Below are 18,304 nucleotides of genomic sequence, written 5' to 3' on the forward strand. Positions count from 1 at the left end.
AAACTATTCATTTGTGTCTCTTTATTTTGAAAGCTCTGCCTCTCAAGGAGGCAATAGAGGGCTGAAAGAAGATAAGGAATGAGGACAATGAACTGAAAAAAGTTCAGTAAGAAACCACCAAGAAAAATGAGGAAGAATCATAGACTCATTTATCATCTCATTTTTAAAAATCTCTATCTCCCAACCTCCACATTCATCTGAAAAATGTATATGGAGTTCACAAATGGAGGTCTGATTTGAAGGTGCTCAGAGCAGAATTATGAACAGAAATTAATGGAATCAACTTAATAAACTCAATAGTTATTCTTTCCTACATCTATCCTATCCACAGGACAGTTATTGTACACTTTCAGCAGAGCAAAATGTGAAGTCAATTGTCAGTTGTGATTATTTTAACAGGTATTTGACAAATTCATGGAAGATGCATCCAGGGGTTGAATTCAGCAGGTTTGGGCCAGTTCAGGAGAACTGATAGCTCCGACCATCAGTTGAGAGCAAACTGGTTCACTCCGACAATTAGGTGGCCCGCCTGCCCCTGCACTATACTGACCTGCATTCCCTTTTCTGAAGCCCAACTGATAGGCATGCCTCAACTGTTTTACTCACTGGAGCTGCAGTAGAAGGTAAAACATAGAGTGTGTGTTTTGTGCATGTGCGAGCAAAGCAAGCATGCATGCATAAAGCACACTCTCAGCAAACTGGTTGTTACACCAGTTGAATCCCACCACTGGATACATCCAACAGTGGTTCCTATTGTGGCAGGAAACCCCGCTTCCCAAAGACAGGAGACAAGACCACGAGAGTGGAGGACAGAGGTTTATTGCTAGCAATGGTTCGAGTAATAACTTGGCAAATTCTGAACCCCGGGCAACGCCCAGGGTCTATCTTTTATAGGTTTCACAATTACAGCTTCCTGATGGCGTACATTTCCTTGACACATATCAAGATACAATACATAAAAACAGGATACAAAAAGAAGTTATGTTGAACCTTATGTTCCATATATGGTTAAGGCTGGCATGTCTGTAAGTTTCAGGAGCTTCTCACATGTCCTATCCTTGTGTTACAAAGATATCATGGTACATAGGTCAGTAAGCATGCAAGTATATTTGGCAAGATTTGCAATACTTTCCTGTTGTGGCCCGGCAGGAGCCATTGGCCACCAGGTGGTGGCATATCATTGGATCAGAATGTTCAGGGAAACACTTGGGAGTGGTTGCAGGATGCACCCCATCGAAGGGTTACTCGACGGAAGGAACAACTGAGTACTTACAAGAGATGATTGCGAGCAGCTGTTGCTCATTGGGATCCTCTCCTGAGTATAAAGAGACTGCTGGTGCCACGCCCTGGTTGCAGAAGTCAACGTTCCATTCCGTTCCTGTTCTAGTGATTGTTCTTGTTCGCGTTCACAAACCGAGAGAAGCCAACTTGGATAAGTGGCTTGGGATAAGAGAAGCCGGGTTTGCATTTTGGTGTGACTTTCTGCCAAAGCTATTAGGACTTTGTTTATTTGGGCTTGCAGCCAACAAGAGCTTGGACTGATTAAAAGAAACCTTTTTAGTTATGTGGCTTTTTGGCTTTCATTCCTGGATGGAGAAGGGGGGTCAGAACACTTTCCTAATATTACAACTGGGACAGAAGCAAATAAAAGTCAATCTACTGAAGATTTGATATTAAATTAGGACCCTTGGGCCCTCCTGCCACACTATTACATGGACATTTCACTCATTCCAATGACAGATTGCTCAAAACATATCAACTTAGTTCTAGTTGGGGCTTCAAAAACTGCAGTGAGTTCAAAATGCACAGCCTGTATACTTTCAGGCTTCTGACAACATATTAGACATTTTGCATGGATCACTAATAGATTTCCACATCCAATTTTAGGCACAATTTTAGACACCTATAATGCTCTCCATGAAACGGCTTCCAGATAGATACGGACAACTGTTTCTAGCCTAATTTGGCTCAACCAATTACATCAGCAGGGAGAGATTGCTGACCATCCCTTGTTTTGAGGAGATTTAGAGAGCTGAAGGAAGGAGAGAAAGTTGCAGAGTCAAAACTGTAGAACTGTCATCTGTTTTGTTGGCCTTTGAAAACTCTTGAAAATTTTGGAGATTCTTTTGCATATTAGGTTTGATTTTATCTTGCCATCGGTCCTGTCTGACACCACACATACACACCCCACATACCTCACACACACACACACGTACAGACACTCAGTTGCAATATACCTCAGAATAAAAGTGGCATAATTTCAAGAGCATGACAAAGGTTCAGATGCAACAAAGGAAACAAATAGCAGTAACAATTTCCAGGCCAAAACCATTTTGTATTGCTTTTTTTTTTTTGCTGATAATGGAAGGTTCCTAGAGTGGAGCTGAAGGGCAAAAGGGAAGCAGTATGCTCCCTCTCATATATGGGCATACCAGGTGCCTTGAAAAAAAACATCTAATTATTCCCCTGGCTCAGCTGATAAGCTTATGGCTAGCTGATAAGAGATAAATAGCACAAGGACCTAACGTTCTATGCTTATTCACTCATCAAATTTGCAAATAGTTATGACTGTCACTTGCACTTTTTTTTCAATTCCATTTTTAAACGTTTAAAGATTGCATTTTGAAACTAACTTACTTGCAAAAGAAGGGCTTTAAAAGGAGAAAACACTACAAGAGAATTATGTCCACTTCTGTTCATCCATCCATATTCATATCCATATCCTCATTCCTATGCCTATGTCTATCCCCATCCCCATCCCAATGTCCGTCTGTCCGTCCGTCCATCCATCCATCCATCCATCCATCCATCCACCCACTTACCTATCTATCTATTGAAGAGCCGAGGTGGCGCAGCTGACTGCAGTTCAGCAGTTCGGCTGTTCAAATCCCACCAGGCTGAAGATTGGCTCAGCCTTCCATCCTTCCGAGGTGGGTAAAATGAGGATCCGGATTGTTGTTGGGGGCAATATGCTGACTCTGTAAAACCACTTAGGGAGGGCTGAAAGCCCTATGAAGCGGTATATAAGTCTAATAATTGCTAAGTATTGCTATCTATCTATCTACCTATCAATCTATCTATCATCTGTCTGTCTGTCTGTCTGTCTGTCTGTCTGCCTGCCTGCCTGCCTGCCTGCCTGCCTACCTACCTACCTACCTACCTACCTACCTACCTACCTACCTACCTACCTATCTATCTATCTATCTATCTATCTATCTATCTATCTATCTATCTATGGTTGTGTGTGTGTGTATGTTTCAGCATAACTTTGGAACACCTTGAGCAATTTCAAACAAACACAGATGACTTACTCCCAGGTAACAAATATTGTTTGAAAAAACACACCTCAAGGTGCGTGTTCTGTTATGATACAACCTGTTGTGCCTTTAAATGGCTTCCACTTTACTGCCATAAAAATTTTTCTACTGTACAGCACAGTGGAGATGTCATGGTAACTGCTTCACAGTATTCCATAAAGAGGCTAGTTATGGTAAGGGGGGAAATCCAACATTAGAAATTACATTTGGTCTGGACATTTCCCCCCTAAAAATAAATAAATACCCAGACAATGCCAAGTTATCAGCTAGTATCACTTTAAAAAAAAACCCATCAAAATGGAAAAAGAGATCTTTGTTTGCTACCGATTCCACTGACTCAGGCTGCCAAACTACTACCAGTTCAGCCGAAACGGTCCAAACCAGTAGAAGCCCACTACTATCGCACATGTGTGCAAACAGAGCTTTACCTTTATAGTATATCCAAAAAACTATCACTGTCTCTTTTACTTCTTCATCTTCCATTTTTAGACTTAATAGGAAATTATATAGTTTCTTAATTAACTTTTCATCTGCCACTAACAATATTTGATTAAATATTGTTTGCTCTTTATAAAAAACCTAATTCCCCAAGAACCTTAAGACACCATAAGAAGCCATCTTCCTCTTATCTTTTAAAGAATAAATTTTCAGTGTTTAAAAGAAATTAATATCTTCACAAGGTTTATTAAAGGTACTTTATAATTTTACATAGACAGACATAATCTGTTTGTAATTAAAAAGTGTTTAAACATTTCTTCTTATCAGTTGCTCCTTGTGATTTAAACCAGGCCTCAAAACAATAATGTAACATTTGGGGAGAAAGAAGCAGCCTAGAAGCCCAGCAGTGGAGGACAAGATAGAGAAGATCTCCACAGCCACCATGGCTTTTCCCCTGGTGCTCAGGTAGGTTGGGACAAAGGAGATCCACACACTGCAGAAAGCCAACATGCTGAAGGTGATGAACTTGGCTTCATTGAAGCTGTCAGGAAGATTACGAGCCTGGAAAGCCACAATGAAGCTGGCAAATGAAAGGAGGGCCATATAGCTCAGGACACAATAAAACATAACAACTGACCCTTCATTGCATTGTATAATTATTTCTTCAGTTGTTGAGAGCATATCTAACTCTGGGAATGGGGGAGAGGTTGACAACCACACAATACAGATGCCTGCTTGGAATATTGAGCAGAAAAGGACAATAGAAATAGCCAGTCTTTTTCCCAGCCATGTCCTCATCCGAGACCCTGGCTTGGTGGCCTTGAAGGCAAGGGAAACAAGGATAGTTTTGGCCAACACACAAGAGATGGACAATGAGAAAATGAGACCAAATGCAGACTGTCTGAGGAGACAAGTGACTCTTCCAGGTTTTCCAATAAAGAGCAAAGAGCAGAGGAAGCAGAACAGAAGGGAGATGAGGAGAGTGTAGGTGAGATCCCGGTTGTTGGCTTTCACAATAGGGCTGTCCTTGTGCTTAATAAAAGTTCCCAGCACCCATGATGTAATGAGGAATAACCCAGCAGCAAGACAAGCTAAAATATACCCTAAAGGTTCTTCATAAGACAGAAAGTTTATCCTTTTCAGGAGACATCCATTTCTTTCTTGGTTTGCATATTGATCTTCTGGACATTGGACACAAGCTACCATATCTGAAATTGGGAAAAAAATCTGTGTTGTAATGGATAAATGTAGAGTAGCAACAGTGGCTAAACTGATTCCAAAGTCTTTAATAAGGCAAGAAGATAATTATTTTTGATGGCACATTCATCTTTATCACAATTTGATTTTCAGAGCACCAAAAATAGAAATGCATCTATGTAGATTCTTAGTCATCCAGGTCAAGGTTGTTCCAAAAATGCTTTTGAAAGAAGCAACTGACAGTCAGTGAAGATGCTTCTTGGATGAAAATCAAACATCTTCAAGAAAAAAAAGTCAAGTTGTCTCTTGAAAAAGCATCTTTGTTATAAGTAAGAATGTCTAAGAAAAAAAGAAATTCCTTAGGTCAATCCAGGTTCAGGAGACATAGAATTAATTCCATGCTCAGAATAATATAATTTCCAATAAACAAATGAATTGATTTCTTCATTGCCCCATTCCATTTCCAAACAAGGTTTCATGAATGCATAACCTGAGCAAAAAATAGATTATCTCAAAGAGTTCAACAGACCACAGACTCAAAGAAATTGAATTCTTTATTGGCCAACTGTGATTCGACACACACAAGAAATTTGTCTCTGGTGCATAAGCTCCCAGTGTACATACAAGCAGCAAATGATAAATCATGATCACAATCATAAAATAAAGTCAATAATAAATCATAAGATACAACACAAGATGATAATAATAAGATGTTAAAGGAATACCAGTAGGTACCGTGTTTTCCTGAAAATAAGACAGGGTACTATTTTCTTTTGACCCCTGAAATAAGCGCTTGGCCTTATTTTCGGGAAGGTCTTATTATTTTTGTGGTGCAGGAGGTGGCGAGTGTGGTCACCTCATGGCTGCTGCTGTGTTGCAATATTTTTGGGTAGAGCTTATTTTGGGGGCAGGGCTTATTTTAGCACATGCGCTCAAAAGCCCAATTGGGCTTATTATCCGGGGAGGTCTTATTTTCGGGGAAAATGGGTAATAGAATAGAACAGTATTGTAGGAATTAATTGTTTAGCAGAGTGATGGCATGGGGGAAAATATCTTAATGTCTGGTTGTTTTGGCACTCCTCTATGCCTGTATTGCAATGATGGCTAACCTTTTCTGGAGTGTCCAAAGTAAGCAAGTGCTTGGACCTCCAAAATGCAATGTGTGTGTGCCCCCATGCATGTGCACTCTTCCTCTGCACCCCCACGCAGGCACCCCTCCCCAGGGCATCTGCAACAAAGACCCAAAGACCAGCTGGCCAGCAGGAAGTGAGCTGAACTGGGGTGTACCCAGCTTAGCTGAATGGGGGCGATGGCTTGTGTGCCATCAGAGGTTCACCATCACGGCTCTGTGGTGTACTTGATTACTATGGAAGTCTGTCTGAAATTTCAACTTCATCGACATAACAACAAAATCAGAGTATTCTGATAGCTTACCCATCCCTTTGGAGATTTTCCCTTTTGGACATGGAACACAATCATAGCAGCAGAATTTTTTCCCTTCCTTCTTCCTCTTCTGATAGCCAGGGTGGCAATAGTCATTGCACAGAGAAACAGGGAGGACCTAATTATCAATATTAAATGTTGGAAGATGAAGATGTGTTACTTTGAAGTTACGACACTGGAAATGAAATGTTCTATTATATTAAAAGAAATATCCGAAACAAAAGGATTTACAAAAGGATCAAACATTCCATTTATTTGAAACTAATTGGTCCATTTCAATTGGAACTTTAATTTGAATGTGTGAACATATCTGACCTGGATTGTTCCACCAAAGTCACCCATACCTGATTGAACGACCTATGCCAAACGATCATGTCCTCATTAATAATTAATTCTTTCCCTTCAGGTGCATCTCCATCCAGTCTTCCAATTTTCACCCGCTGGAAGGAGGTATTGGGAAAGGTGATCAAGTTCATCAGGTCAAAACCACTCTCTATTTCCTTGCTTTCACTAAAGGAAATATTTTCTCCAGCAGAGTTGTTGAATGAGATGCTTTGAAGAAAGGGATGGAGCTATGTCATTTGGAAAACAAAACAAAACAATTAAAAAATTAAGCAATGAATGAATGAATGAAAGAAAGAAAGAAAGAAAGAAAGAAAGAAAATAAAGAAGGAAAAAAGGAAGGAAGGAAGGAAGGAAGGAAGGAAGGAAGGAAGGAAGGAAGGAAGGAAGGAAGGAAGGAAGGAAATACAGTAAGGTGGCATGAAAAAAGAACAACTAGATAATCCAAGTGCTAGTTTAATAGGATTTTGTTTTACCAGACAGAAAGTCTTCCAATTCTTTTAAAAAAGTAAATGTTTCCCCTGTCCAGTCATGTCCAACTCTAGAATGTCATTTCTGTTCCTTAGCCAAGGGAGCCAGCAAATTTATTATTTATTTATTATTTATTATTAGTATTTGTAGGCCGCCCTTTTCCCTGAGGGGACTCAGGGCGGCTCACACAAAACCGGGAAGGGGGAATACAGACATTAAGATAGAAACATATAATAAAATAATGGGCAACATACATTCATCATTCGGGAGGGGTAACTATCATTGTCCCCAGGCCTGACGGGCGAACCAGTTCTTCAAGGCTATGCGGAAGGCTTGGACGGTGGAGAGGGTACGAATCTCCACGGGGAGCTCGTTCCAAAGGGTCGGGGCTACTGCTGAGAAGGCCCTCCTCCTTGTAGTTGCCAGCCGACACTGGCTGGCCGATGGAATGCGGAGGAGGCCTAATCTATGGGATCTTATTGGTCGCAGGGAGGTAATTGGCAGAAGGCGGTCTCTCAAGTATCCAGATCCACTGCCATGTAGGGCTTTATGGGTGACTAATAGCACCTTGAAGCGCATCCGGAGATCGACAGGTAGCCAGCGCAGCTCACGGAGGATAGGTGTTATGCGGGTGAATCGAGGTGTACCCGCAATCACTCGCGCGGCTGCGTTCTGCACTAGCTGAAGTCGCCGGATGCTCTTCAAGGGCAGCCCCATGTAGAGCACATTGCAGTATTCCAGCCTAGAGGTCACAAGGGCCCGAGTGACTGTTGTGAGAGCCTCCCGATTCAGGTAGGGTCGCAACTGGCGCACCAGGCGAACCTGGGCGAATGCCCCCCTGGTCACAGCCGTTAAGTGGTGGTCAAATGACAGCTGTGGATCCAGGAGGACTCCCAAGTTGCGAACCCTCTCTGAGGGGTATAAAATTTGACCCCCCAGCCTGAGTGGTGGAATATTAGTCAAATCTTTGGGAGGAAAACACAACAGCCACTCAGTCTTTTCTGGGTTGAGCACAAGCTTGTTAACCCTCATCCAGTCCATAACCCGGCTCATCACGTCTACCGCTTCATTGAGTTGGCACGGGGCGGACAGATACAATTGAGTATCGTCCGCATATTGATGGTATCTAATCCCGTGCCTGCGGATGATCTCTCCCAGCGGTTTCATGTAGATGTTGAATAGTAGGGGGGATAAGACCGAGCCCTGAGGCACCCCATAATTTAGGGGCCTAGGGGACGATCTCTGCCCCCCCACTAACACCGACTGCGACCTGTCCGAGAGGTAGGAGGAGAACCACCGTAGCACGGTGCCTCCCACTCCCACCTCCCGCAGTCGTCGCAGAAGGATACCATGGTCGATGGTATCGAAAGCCGCTGAGAGGTCAAGGAGGACCAGGATGGAGGAATATCCTTCATCTCTGGCTCTCCAGAGATCATCAATCAATGCGACCAAAGCGGTTTCTGTGCTGTAACCGGGTCTGAAGCCTGACTGGAAGGGGTCTAGATAGTTTGCTTCCTCCAAGGACCGTTGGAGCTGGAAGGCCACCACCTTCTCAACAACCTTCCCCAAGAAGGGAAGGTTGGAGACTGGACGATAGTTATTAAGAACAGCTGGATCCAAGGATGGTTTCTTCAGGAGGGGTCTCACCACCGCCGCTTTCAGTGCGGCGGGGAAGTTCCCCTCCTGAAGGGAGGCGGTTACAACCGCCTGGATCCAGCCTCGTGTCACCTCACTGCAGTTAGTAACCAGCCATGAGGGACACGGATCCAGAACACAGGTGGAGGTACTTACAGCTCTCATGGCCTTGTCCACATCCCCGGGGGTAACGTCCTGAAACTCAACCCATAGTTGTTCTACTTGGTCCCCCTGTGCCTCGGCTGGAACTGCGGGGGTGGAGTCCAAGTCCGACCGAAACCGAGCAATTTTGTCCGCTAAGAATTGGGCATACTCTTCAGCTCTGCCCTGCAAGGGTTCCCCCGCCTCCCTTTTGTTCAGTAGGGAGCGGGTTATCTTAAACAGGGCGGCTGGACGGGACTCAGCGGATGCAACCAGGGTGGCTATGTGCGATCTTTTTGCTGCCCTAAGTGCCCTGGTGTATTCCCTGGTGCAGGTGGTTACCATTGCTCGGTTCGATTCGGACTTATCGGACCTCCAACGGTGCTCTAGGCATCTCCTCCGGCGCTTCATCTCCCGGAGTTCCTCGGTGAACCAAGGGGGTCTCCGGGATCCGCCGCCTCGGAGGAGCCGCAGTGGCGCAATCCGGTCGAGGGCCTCCGACGCTGCCGAGTGCCACGCAGCAGCCAGAGTCTCCACCGGACTGTGGGCGAAAGTGTCAGGAATAACCCCAAGCTCTGTCTGGAACCTTGACGGTTCCATAAATGCAAGCAGATAAATGGGTACCACTTTGGTTGGGAAAGTAACAAGTGTTCCATGTACATAAACCCTTTAGACAGCATTTCATGGCTATGTGATCAGCATGACTACATATTGAGGTGCATGGAATTCAATGACTTTCCCATTAAAGTTGTACCTATTTATCTGCTCACATTTGCCTGCTTTCAAAGTGGTCAGTTGGCAGGAGCTGGGGCAAGTAATGAGAGCTCACCCCATCATGTTGCTTGGGTCTTGAATCCAGGCTGTCTGCTTTCTTTATGGTCATCCAATAACAGAGGCATCTAAGAAATGGAGGTAGCTATTAATAAAAATTCTGGTTATCCTTCTGATATGAGCCCGAGCTATATAGAGTTGGCCTATTGGTTCCTGCTGTCAACCAAGTCCATAATAAAGCCTTGCCTGTCTAAACAATAATGCCTTATCTGGGATTACAGTTCACTCAGTTGAAGGTCCACAGACCCAACATGACCAGATTAGTTCCTTTTGCGCACAAGATCTGTGTACTGAAGGGCACAAGAATCAAAGCTCATATTGTATATAGCCATGATGGTGAACCTATAGCACACATGCCAGAGGTGGCACTCAGAGCCCTCTCTGTGGGCATGCATGCCATCGCCAGCTGCTCTTCTGGGTTCTGTTGCGTGCATGTGCGCCAGCCAATTGGTCAGGCACGAGAGCGTACGGCGGCCAACTGCTGCCTTCCAAGTTCTAGTGCTCACATGTGCGCCGGCCAGCTGGTCTTAGAAGTTTTGGGCCATTCCAAGACTGGGTGAACTCTTCTCCAGTCCCTCTTTAATAGTACACTTCTTCCTCCATCATTATTTATGAATTCAATTTGCATCCATCTCAAAATATGACTTTGAACAAACTCATGAATGTCTTTCCCACCCAGTTACCAAGAACAGCTATTCCTTCCTTTACAACAACAACAACATCATCATCATCATCATCATCATCATCATCATCATCATCATCATCATCATCATCATTTAACCCCATAATCCCTTGCACGGTGGAGTCTGAGCAACTGAATGAAGCTAGCAGAGCGTTTAATGGCTGGTTTCCCTGCTTGTCGCCAATGCGGAGTTTTGTTCAGCCGATAGATTCTCATCGTGCCCAGAAAGAGAAATATCTGCCTCTATCTAGGATCGAACTCACAGCCTGCTGATTTTGAGGCAAGAGCTCCAGCACCACGCCACCGCACCACTCTGCTATTCGTTCCTTGACATGCGTAATCAAATGGGTTCTAATCTATACATTGAAGATTCATGGTTGAATGAAGGTTACCTGCCAAGATTGAAGTCCTTGACATAAAGATCGTTTACGTGCCGCCCAATTTCTTGGGTTGGATCCGAGGGAGAAAAGAGCATGCAAAGCATGTGCTACAGCATAAGCAGCATTGTAGATGCTATAGCTGTACCCAGTCATCTGCGTCTCAAAAAGTGGTTGGGGAAGATTGTCCAGTCTCTCCTCTCTAGTACATGCATCACCGTCTGACACTCGCTCCAGGCGTCCCAGAAACAAGCAGTCAAAAGCTTGTTCCCATACATCCTGAATAAATCCATCTCCTGCAGTCCAGGAAGGCTTGATGGTTTGAAGAAACTCCTTGAACCCTGGAATTTCTCCGGAGTGAATTGTAAAAGAAATGGCACCATGAAACAACTGGCTGTTCCAACCTCTTTGCATTCCTGTTAACACCAAGTCAGTCTGGGCAGTCATGATCCACACCTTTCCAAAGGACAGATGTTCCTTCATCCCATTGAGAAGAAAGATAACAGCAGTCAGCCATAACACTTGCAAAGATTCCCCGTAAATGATAAAGGTACTAATTCGGGCATCTGTCAAGGGCACATATATATCTGATGCTGTTTCAAGTATTTCTTTTAAATTATCCCAATGGGCTAATTGTGGGATTTTTTGCGTACAAGCTGAACAGATTCCATTCTGGGAAAACAATCGTTCCATGGTCTGTAAGAAATATTCTCCATTGCTATTATCTACAGCAAAGATGCCAACCCAGGTCCACCTGAATTGTTGAAGAAGTTGGATCATCCCAGCGTATTGTTTAGATTCATTTGGAGCCATGAAATAAAAGGATGAAATCTGGTTTCTGTGAAGGTCTTCTGGGATAAATGAGCCATATGTGAGCTAAAGGGGGGAGGAGGAGGAGGAGGAAGAGGAGGAGGAGGAGGAGAAGGTGGAGAAGAAGGAGAAGGAGAAGGAGAAGGAGAAAGAGGAGGAAAAAGAGGAAGAGGAAGAAGGAGGAGGAGGAGGAGATCATCAGTATTTCTTCTTGTTCATGCAACAGAGATTTATTCAAATAATTTGTTAGATACAAGAATTAAAAGTCTAGACAGCAAGGAAATTTTTTTAAGCTGTATAAAGGCAGGGCTATTTGGGATTTTTCAGATTCTTGGCAGTTTATAACACTAACATGTAGCAGTTAAAACATCCATACTATCAATTAAATTATCCATCTGGGCAATTCCAGTCATTAGTGTTACATTTAGAATACTGGACTAGACCCAAGCTGAAGTAGAAACCCTGGATAGAAAGACCAGAAAAATGATGACAATGAAACCTATTCTTCAAAGCCGAGGTGGCGCAGTGGTTAGGTTGCAGTACTGCAAGCCACTTCAGCTGACTGTTACCTGCAGTTCAGCGGTTCTAATCTCACCGGCTCAAGGTTGACTCAGCCTTCCATCCTTCCGAGGTGGGTGAAATGAGGACCCAGACTGTGGGGGCAATATGCTGACTCTGTAAACCGCTTAGAGAGGGCTGAAAGCCCTATGAAGCGGTATATAAGTCTAACTGCTATTGCTATTGCTATTCATCAACATAGTGATGTTGATGAACTCCACTCTTAACAAGGAGCATAGGCAGATGTGGAATATGTGCAAGTATACAGAAAGTTAAAAAGAGAAAAAGGGCTTTAGAAGAATAGAAGTACAGTGAAGAAGATGCATTGAAACTAGTCCACCCTGCATGTTTATGGAATACCAGGGAAACCAAGGTGGCCTCCAGGAAATAGGAAATGAAGAATAGAAGAAAAAAAATAACCATGGCAAGGCAAAGCATTACTTATTCCATATATTTTTTAAAATAAAAACAGCGCTCAAAGCAGATAACAGCAAGACGTGGCAATGGCTAAGACTAGGAAAATGGAAGAAAGAAGGATAATTCTGGCTGCACAAAATAATAATAGTTTTTTAAAAAAACCAAATGTATATAAAGTAAGAATTAAGGAGACAACAATAGAAAACAAATGTCAACTCTTCAAAGACCCTGAAAAAAACAGTGAGCCATCTAGTTAGCTTGCAAGAAGGCTCTGTGGACAAATTGAAATCAATGGCATGACAAAATAGCAATAATAGTGCATTGCAAATATCTGCAAGACGTATCACTTGTCTGCAAGGGGGAAAAAAATCATTGGGACTCCAAAATAGGCAAAGCAATAGAAAATGAAGAAGCTAAAGTACTCTAGCACTTTAGTATTCAAACAGACAAGGATCTGCCATAACATCCCAGACTTAACAATTGTCCATACAAAAGACAGAAATAGGAGGTGTGAATAATGAACATTACCACATTAAGGAGGAGGACCAGGAGACGACAGAATAAAAGAGAAAAAAACTGGAGAAAATCACAAAATGCAAAAGTCTGCAAATAGAAGTAGAATTACTGTGGCCAAAGGAAGCAAAGGTAGAACCGGTGATGATATTCAGCCGGTTAAGATCGGTTCAAGCAAATTGCTAGTGGTGACCTGCAGATGGGCTATGCCGTCCTATTTAGACACATTTTTCTAAGCCGCATGAACGCATGCAAGCCATGCACACTCACAGTTTCAGCGCATGGTGAACCGGTGGTAAAATTACGTGAAACCCACCTCCGGGTAGAACCATTAGTCATAGGAATACTACTTGAACTACATCAGCATTGACAAAATCGCCATCAGTCAATTGCAAAAGGAATTGACGTGGAACAGTTCACATCCAGGGACAATACTTGCAATGCCATCAGACATCAACACCTGCCTATCTCAAGTCCTTGGGAAGGACTTGACAGATGGACAAAGTGCCCAATCCAGTCTAAACATCTGGCTGACTAGGTGGCCAAACAAGAATAAAAGAAATAAATAACAATCTCTCTTTTTAAAACCCAGAGTATTCCCACCACCATTTTTTTTTACAAAGCTAGGATGTATCATTGTTCTTTTCCACTCCAACTCCTACCTGTGGAATCTTGTAGATATCGATGATGTCAGACATATAAGAAGAAGTAGCAGAGCCCAGTCCTCCAATGACGGCTATGATGTTTTTCTTCATGCCACATTTATAATTGGGGACAAATCTCTGTGATTTGAAAAGCAAATCCAGGGTGGTCAGATAGGTCATCTTTGCATCATAGTAGCTGTCATAGATGTGGAATCCAAGGGAGAAATTAGGCAAGATCTGGAGATTCTCATTGATTTCATTGACAGCAAAGGCCAAGGCAAGGGCATGTTGGTAGAATTTTATGATCACACTGTAAATAATCATTTTCAAAAGTAATTGGACAATGCCTCCAATATTTTTTTCCATTTCTTTTTATTTTTAAGAAGTCAGCAATTAGTATTTCCATGTATTATTTTGGACGCAATAAAATTTGGAACTTGCATCAAACTTTTCTGGATATTATACTCATGTTCTGGAGATATCTTGGGGGGAAACATACTTTCTAAGAGTTAATATATTTGCTTGGAATCAAGTAGGATGTCATATCATCAGGATTGTCTTTAGAGGATTTATCCCCTTCCTTCCTTCCTTCCTTCCTTCCTTCCTTCCTTCCTTCCTTCCTTCCTTTTTCTTCCTTCCTTCCTTGATTAATGATCCAAGCATTCAAGTGGCATTTACTTCAAGGATGGAGTATGGGACATTTTTGGAATCTCCATATCTTAGTCATCCCATAGGTGCTTTTTCAAAAGGCAACTGGACTTCCTTTGTTTGTTTGTTTCTTTTCTTGAAGATGTTTCACTTCTCATCCAAGAAGCATCCTCAGTTCAGTTCTTGGATGGGAAGTGAAGCATTTTCAAGAAAAGAAAAATCAAATAAGATCCAACTGCCTTTTGAAAAAGTACCTTTGGGAAAACCATGACCTGAATAACTGAAAATATCCATAGTGATTTCTCAGTGGTTATTTTGGTTTTCAATTTTTTTAGACTTCAAAGTTCGATTAAGGTTTACCTCAACATAATATATGATGAAAATAAAGATTAAAAAAGAGGGGATGGAGGATGAAGAAAAAAAAGGAGGAGGAAAGGAGAAAAACGATGCTGACTTCCAATTTTTCCCAGTTCAGTAAAATACTAATACAATGATGACATCAACTTTTTGTGTTACCTTGTAATTATTACAAATCAGTTACACATTCCATGAGTTAGCTCTATATTGATGGCCTAATGTTCTATGCCTATTCACTCATCAAACTTTAAAATAATTATGACTGTCACTTGCATTTTTTTCAATTCCATTTTTAAACATTTAAAGATTGCATTTTGAAACTAATTTACTTGCAAAAGAAGGGCTTTAAAGGGAGAAAACACTACAAGAGAATTATGTCCACTTCTGTTCATCCATCCATATCCATATCCATATCCATATCCATATCCATATCCATATCCATATCCATATCCATATCCATATCCATATCCATATCCATATCCATATCCATATCCATATCCATATCCATATCCATATCCATATCCATATCCATATCCATATCCATATCCCCATCCCCATCCCCATCCCCATCCCCATCCCCATCCCCATCCCCATCCCCATCCCCATCCCCATCCCCATCCCCATCCCCATCCCCATCCCCATCCCCATCCCCATCCTTCCTTCCTTCCTTCCTTCCTTCCTTCCTTCCTTCCTTCCATCCATCCATCCATCCATCCATCCATCCATCCATCCATCCATCCATCCATCTATCCATCTATCCATCTATCCATCTATCCATCTATCCATCTATCCATCTATCCATCTATCCATCTATCCATCTATCCATCCATCCATCCATCCATCCATCCATCCATCCATCCATCCATCCATCCATCCATCCATCCATCCATCCATCCATCCATCCATCCATCCATCCATCCATCCATCTATCTATCTATCTATCTATCTATCTATCTATCTATCTATCAATGGTTGGGTGTGTGTATGTTTCAGCATAACTCTGGAACACCTTGAGCAATTTCAAACAAACACAGACGACTTACACTCTGGAAACAAATATTGTTTGTAAAAACACTCCTCAAGACGTGTGTTCTGTTTTGATACAGCCTTTAAATGGCTTCCACTGTACTGCCATAAAATTGTTTCTACTGTATAGCACAGTGGAGTTGTCATGGTAACGGCGTCACAATACTCCACAAAGAGGCTAGTTATGGTAAGGGGGAAAATCCAACATTAGAAATTACATTTGGTCTGGAGATTTCCCCCCTAAAAATAAATAAATACCCAGACAACGCCAAGTTATCAGCTAGTATCATTTTTTTTTAAAAAAAGAACATCAAAATGCAAAAAGAGATCTTAACTCAAAATCATCTTTGTATCCTATGAAACTGCTGTTGCTTCTACAAATAGTCCTTTATAATTTAATAGCTCTGTGTGTCTAACAACATAATTCTGGCTTTTTTTTAAAAAAAAAAAAAAAGGACGAATGGTTCCCATCCTCACATCATGTCCCTTAGTAGAAGCAACCTGTTATTAGAGGACACTAAACTCCACTCTTCCATATTTCCCTCCATTCATTGTGGTCTCTCTAAATTCATGAGAAGCACATCAGAAAAGTACAAATGTCTTACTCTGGGATTCCAAAGAAGTTCTGAAAAGGATGATCCTTGAACAAAACCTCATTAAAATGATAAATGATTTGAGAAGTCATTCCACCAATGATGATGTCTCCTGGTTGGAACCACTGATGTGGAACAGGGATGGGATCATCTGCAGAGCATGTCAAACTATCAATCTTGCTCACCAAGATCATCAGAAATAGCAACATCTAGGTGGCAAAATCTAGATCAACTGTGTGCCTTAAACCATCTATTCACACTTGTATCAATATCTCTCTCCACACATCTCAATTAGTGCAGAACAACGAGAAGCCTATATTTAGTCAACATTTCAAGGTTAATATTAAAATTGGATGATCAAATGAAGTAATCAGCCAGGTAGGGAGAAGAAATAGAAGGTTAGAAATGATATTCATAAGCTTCTCTGCTTCTGCCTCCTGTTTCTTATTCTCTGTGGCACAGAGTTTCATTTATATGCACTATCCAGGTAATTAATTGAGCCCTTTATTATTTGGAAATGTCTCGGGCTTTAGCTATACAAACCAATTATAGTTATCTGAATAATTCTGAAGAGGGAGATACAGTGAATTAGCCCATTCCCAACCAACCTTCTAAAAATCCTTAAAACATGGTTTTTCTATCAACCTTTGGGTTCTCGTGAGAATAAAAAATATTGTGAGATGGTTACACTGTGTTTAAGTTGTTTTTCATTCTCCTGCAATCTTTATTTAATTGTTTTTAATAGTTGCTGCCCTAGTTTTTAATTATTGGATTTGCTGTATACCCTCCGGAGTCATGCTGGTAAGATGGATAGCTGTATAAATTTGCTAAATCTATCCTTCAAATATAATTAGTTTTTCAAAATGCATTGACATGGTTTTATTGCTGATTTATAAATCTCATCATCATGAGATTTATGCATATATACATATATTTATGAATTTATACATCTCATCAATATGAATACTTAATGTAGGGCATATAAATTAAGTCATACATTTTGACAAAAGTACAAATTTAGAGTCATTGATATAGATGTGATTTATCCATGGTTAGGAATTATGTTTTATGGGGTTTTCTTTGTGTATATATATATATAGGCTCATATCACTCATGAGTCTCATATCAGACTCATAGACTTACTGAAATTCAGAATTATTATTCCAATCATAATTAGAGTTCTCAGAGGAGTCTTCAAAGCCTTTTTGCCACCATTATTATGGTTTTTTTTTCCAATTAGGAACCATGGTATTCAAAAGTAACAAAGCAAATTGAGTATTTCCCAAATTATTTGTTAGGTATGATTCCAATGTAATAGTTGAGATTGTATTGTTGAATATTTTGGCATCAAAATAAATAGGTTAACGTGAAGCTGTCCAAAGTTCTCATTTGATCTAGGTAACTTCCTTTCTTTGATTCAGTAGACTTGTCTATTTTAAGTGGTCAATAAATTCCATAAAACTTGACATTCTAGTTCAGAAGTACAACCACACCTTTACCTTGTTCAGTTCCCACAAAAAAGGCAAGCAAACAAATTTGTATGCTGCCTGATTTTCAATAAATATTTTGCGTCTGAAAGTCCATGAGTCTCAAAAAGAAGAATAATTTACTATTTTGTCTTATTTTCTGTGGGAGTTTTGAGTTTCATAGCATTCCCCATGAAAATAATATCTGTGTGTGTCTCTCTCTGTGTGTGTGTGTGTGTGTTGCATTTGTGCTGATAAATAAATAAAGGGATGTAACAAAGGCAACAGTAAAAATAATGGCTTTCTGTCTGGATGGTCTCTTGGGATGAGCCGATAGACAGAGAAAGGAAGCAGTATGCTTCCTCCCATATTTGGGTATACCAGGGGTTGTGACACTA

The 18,304-nt window shown here is 41.4% G+C and overlaps 1 protein-coding gene across 1 annotated transcript; it reads right to left on the reverse strand.

Annotated features, from left to right (window-relative positions):
• Nucleotides 1-4,061: 4,061 nt before the first annotated feature.
• Nucleotides 4,062-16,649, reverse strand: LOC148046745 (vomeronasal type-2 receptor 26-like). Its single transcript, XM_087714921.1, has 6 exons — nt 16,453-16,649; nt 13,835-14,126; nt 10,890-11,750; nt 6,740-6,967; nt 6,387-6,513; nt 4,062-4,963 (listed from the first exon to the last, which is right to left on the reverse strand). Exons 1-6 carry the CDS (start codon nt 16,647-16,649, stop codon nt 4,062-4,064), a joined length of 2,607 nt encoding a protein of 868 aa, XP_087571047.1.
• Nucleotides 16,650-18,304: the final 1,655 nt, after the last annotated feature.

This window comes from Thamnophis sirtalis, unplaced genomic scaffold (genome assembly GCF_051295495.1).
Source record: "Thamnophis sirtalis isolate CommonGarterSnake01/CBP01778 unplaced genomic scaffold, rThaSir2_p1.2 scaffold_4, whole genome shotgun sequence".
NCBI lineage: Eukaryota > Metazoa > Chordata > Lepidosauria > Squamata > Natricidae > Thamnophis > Thamnophis sirtalis.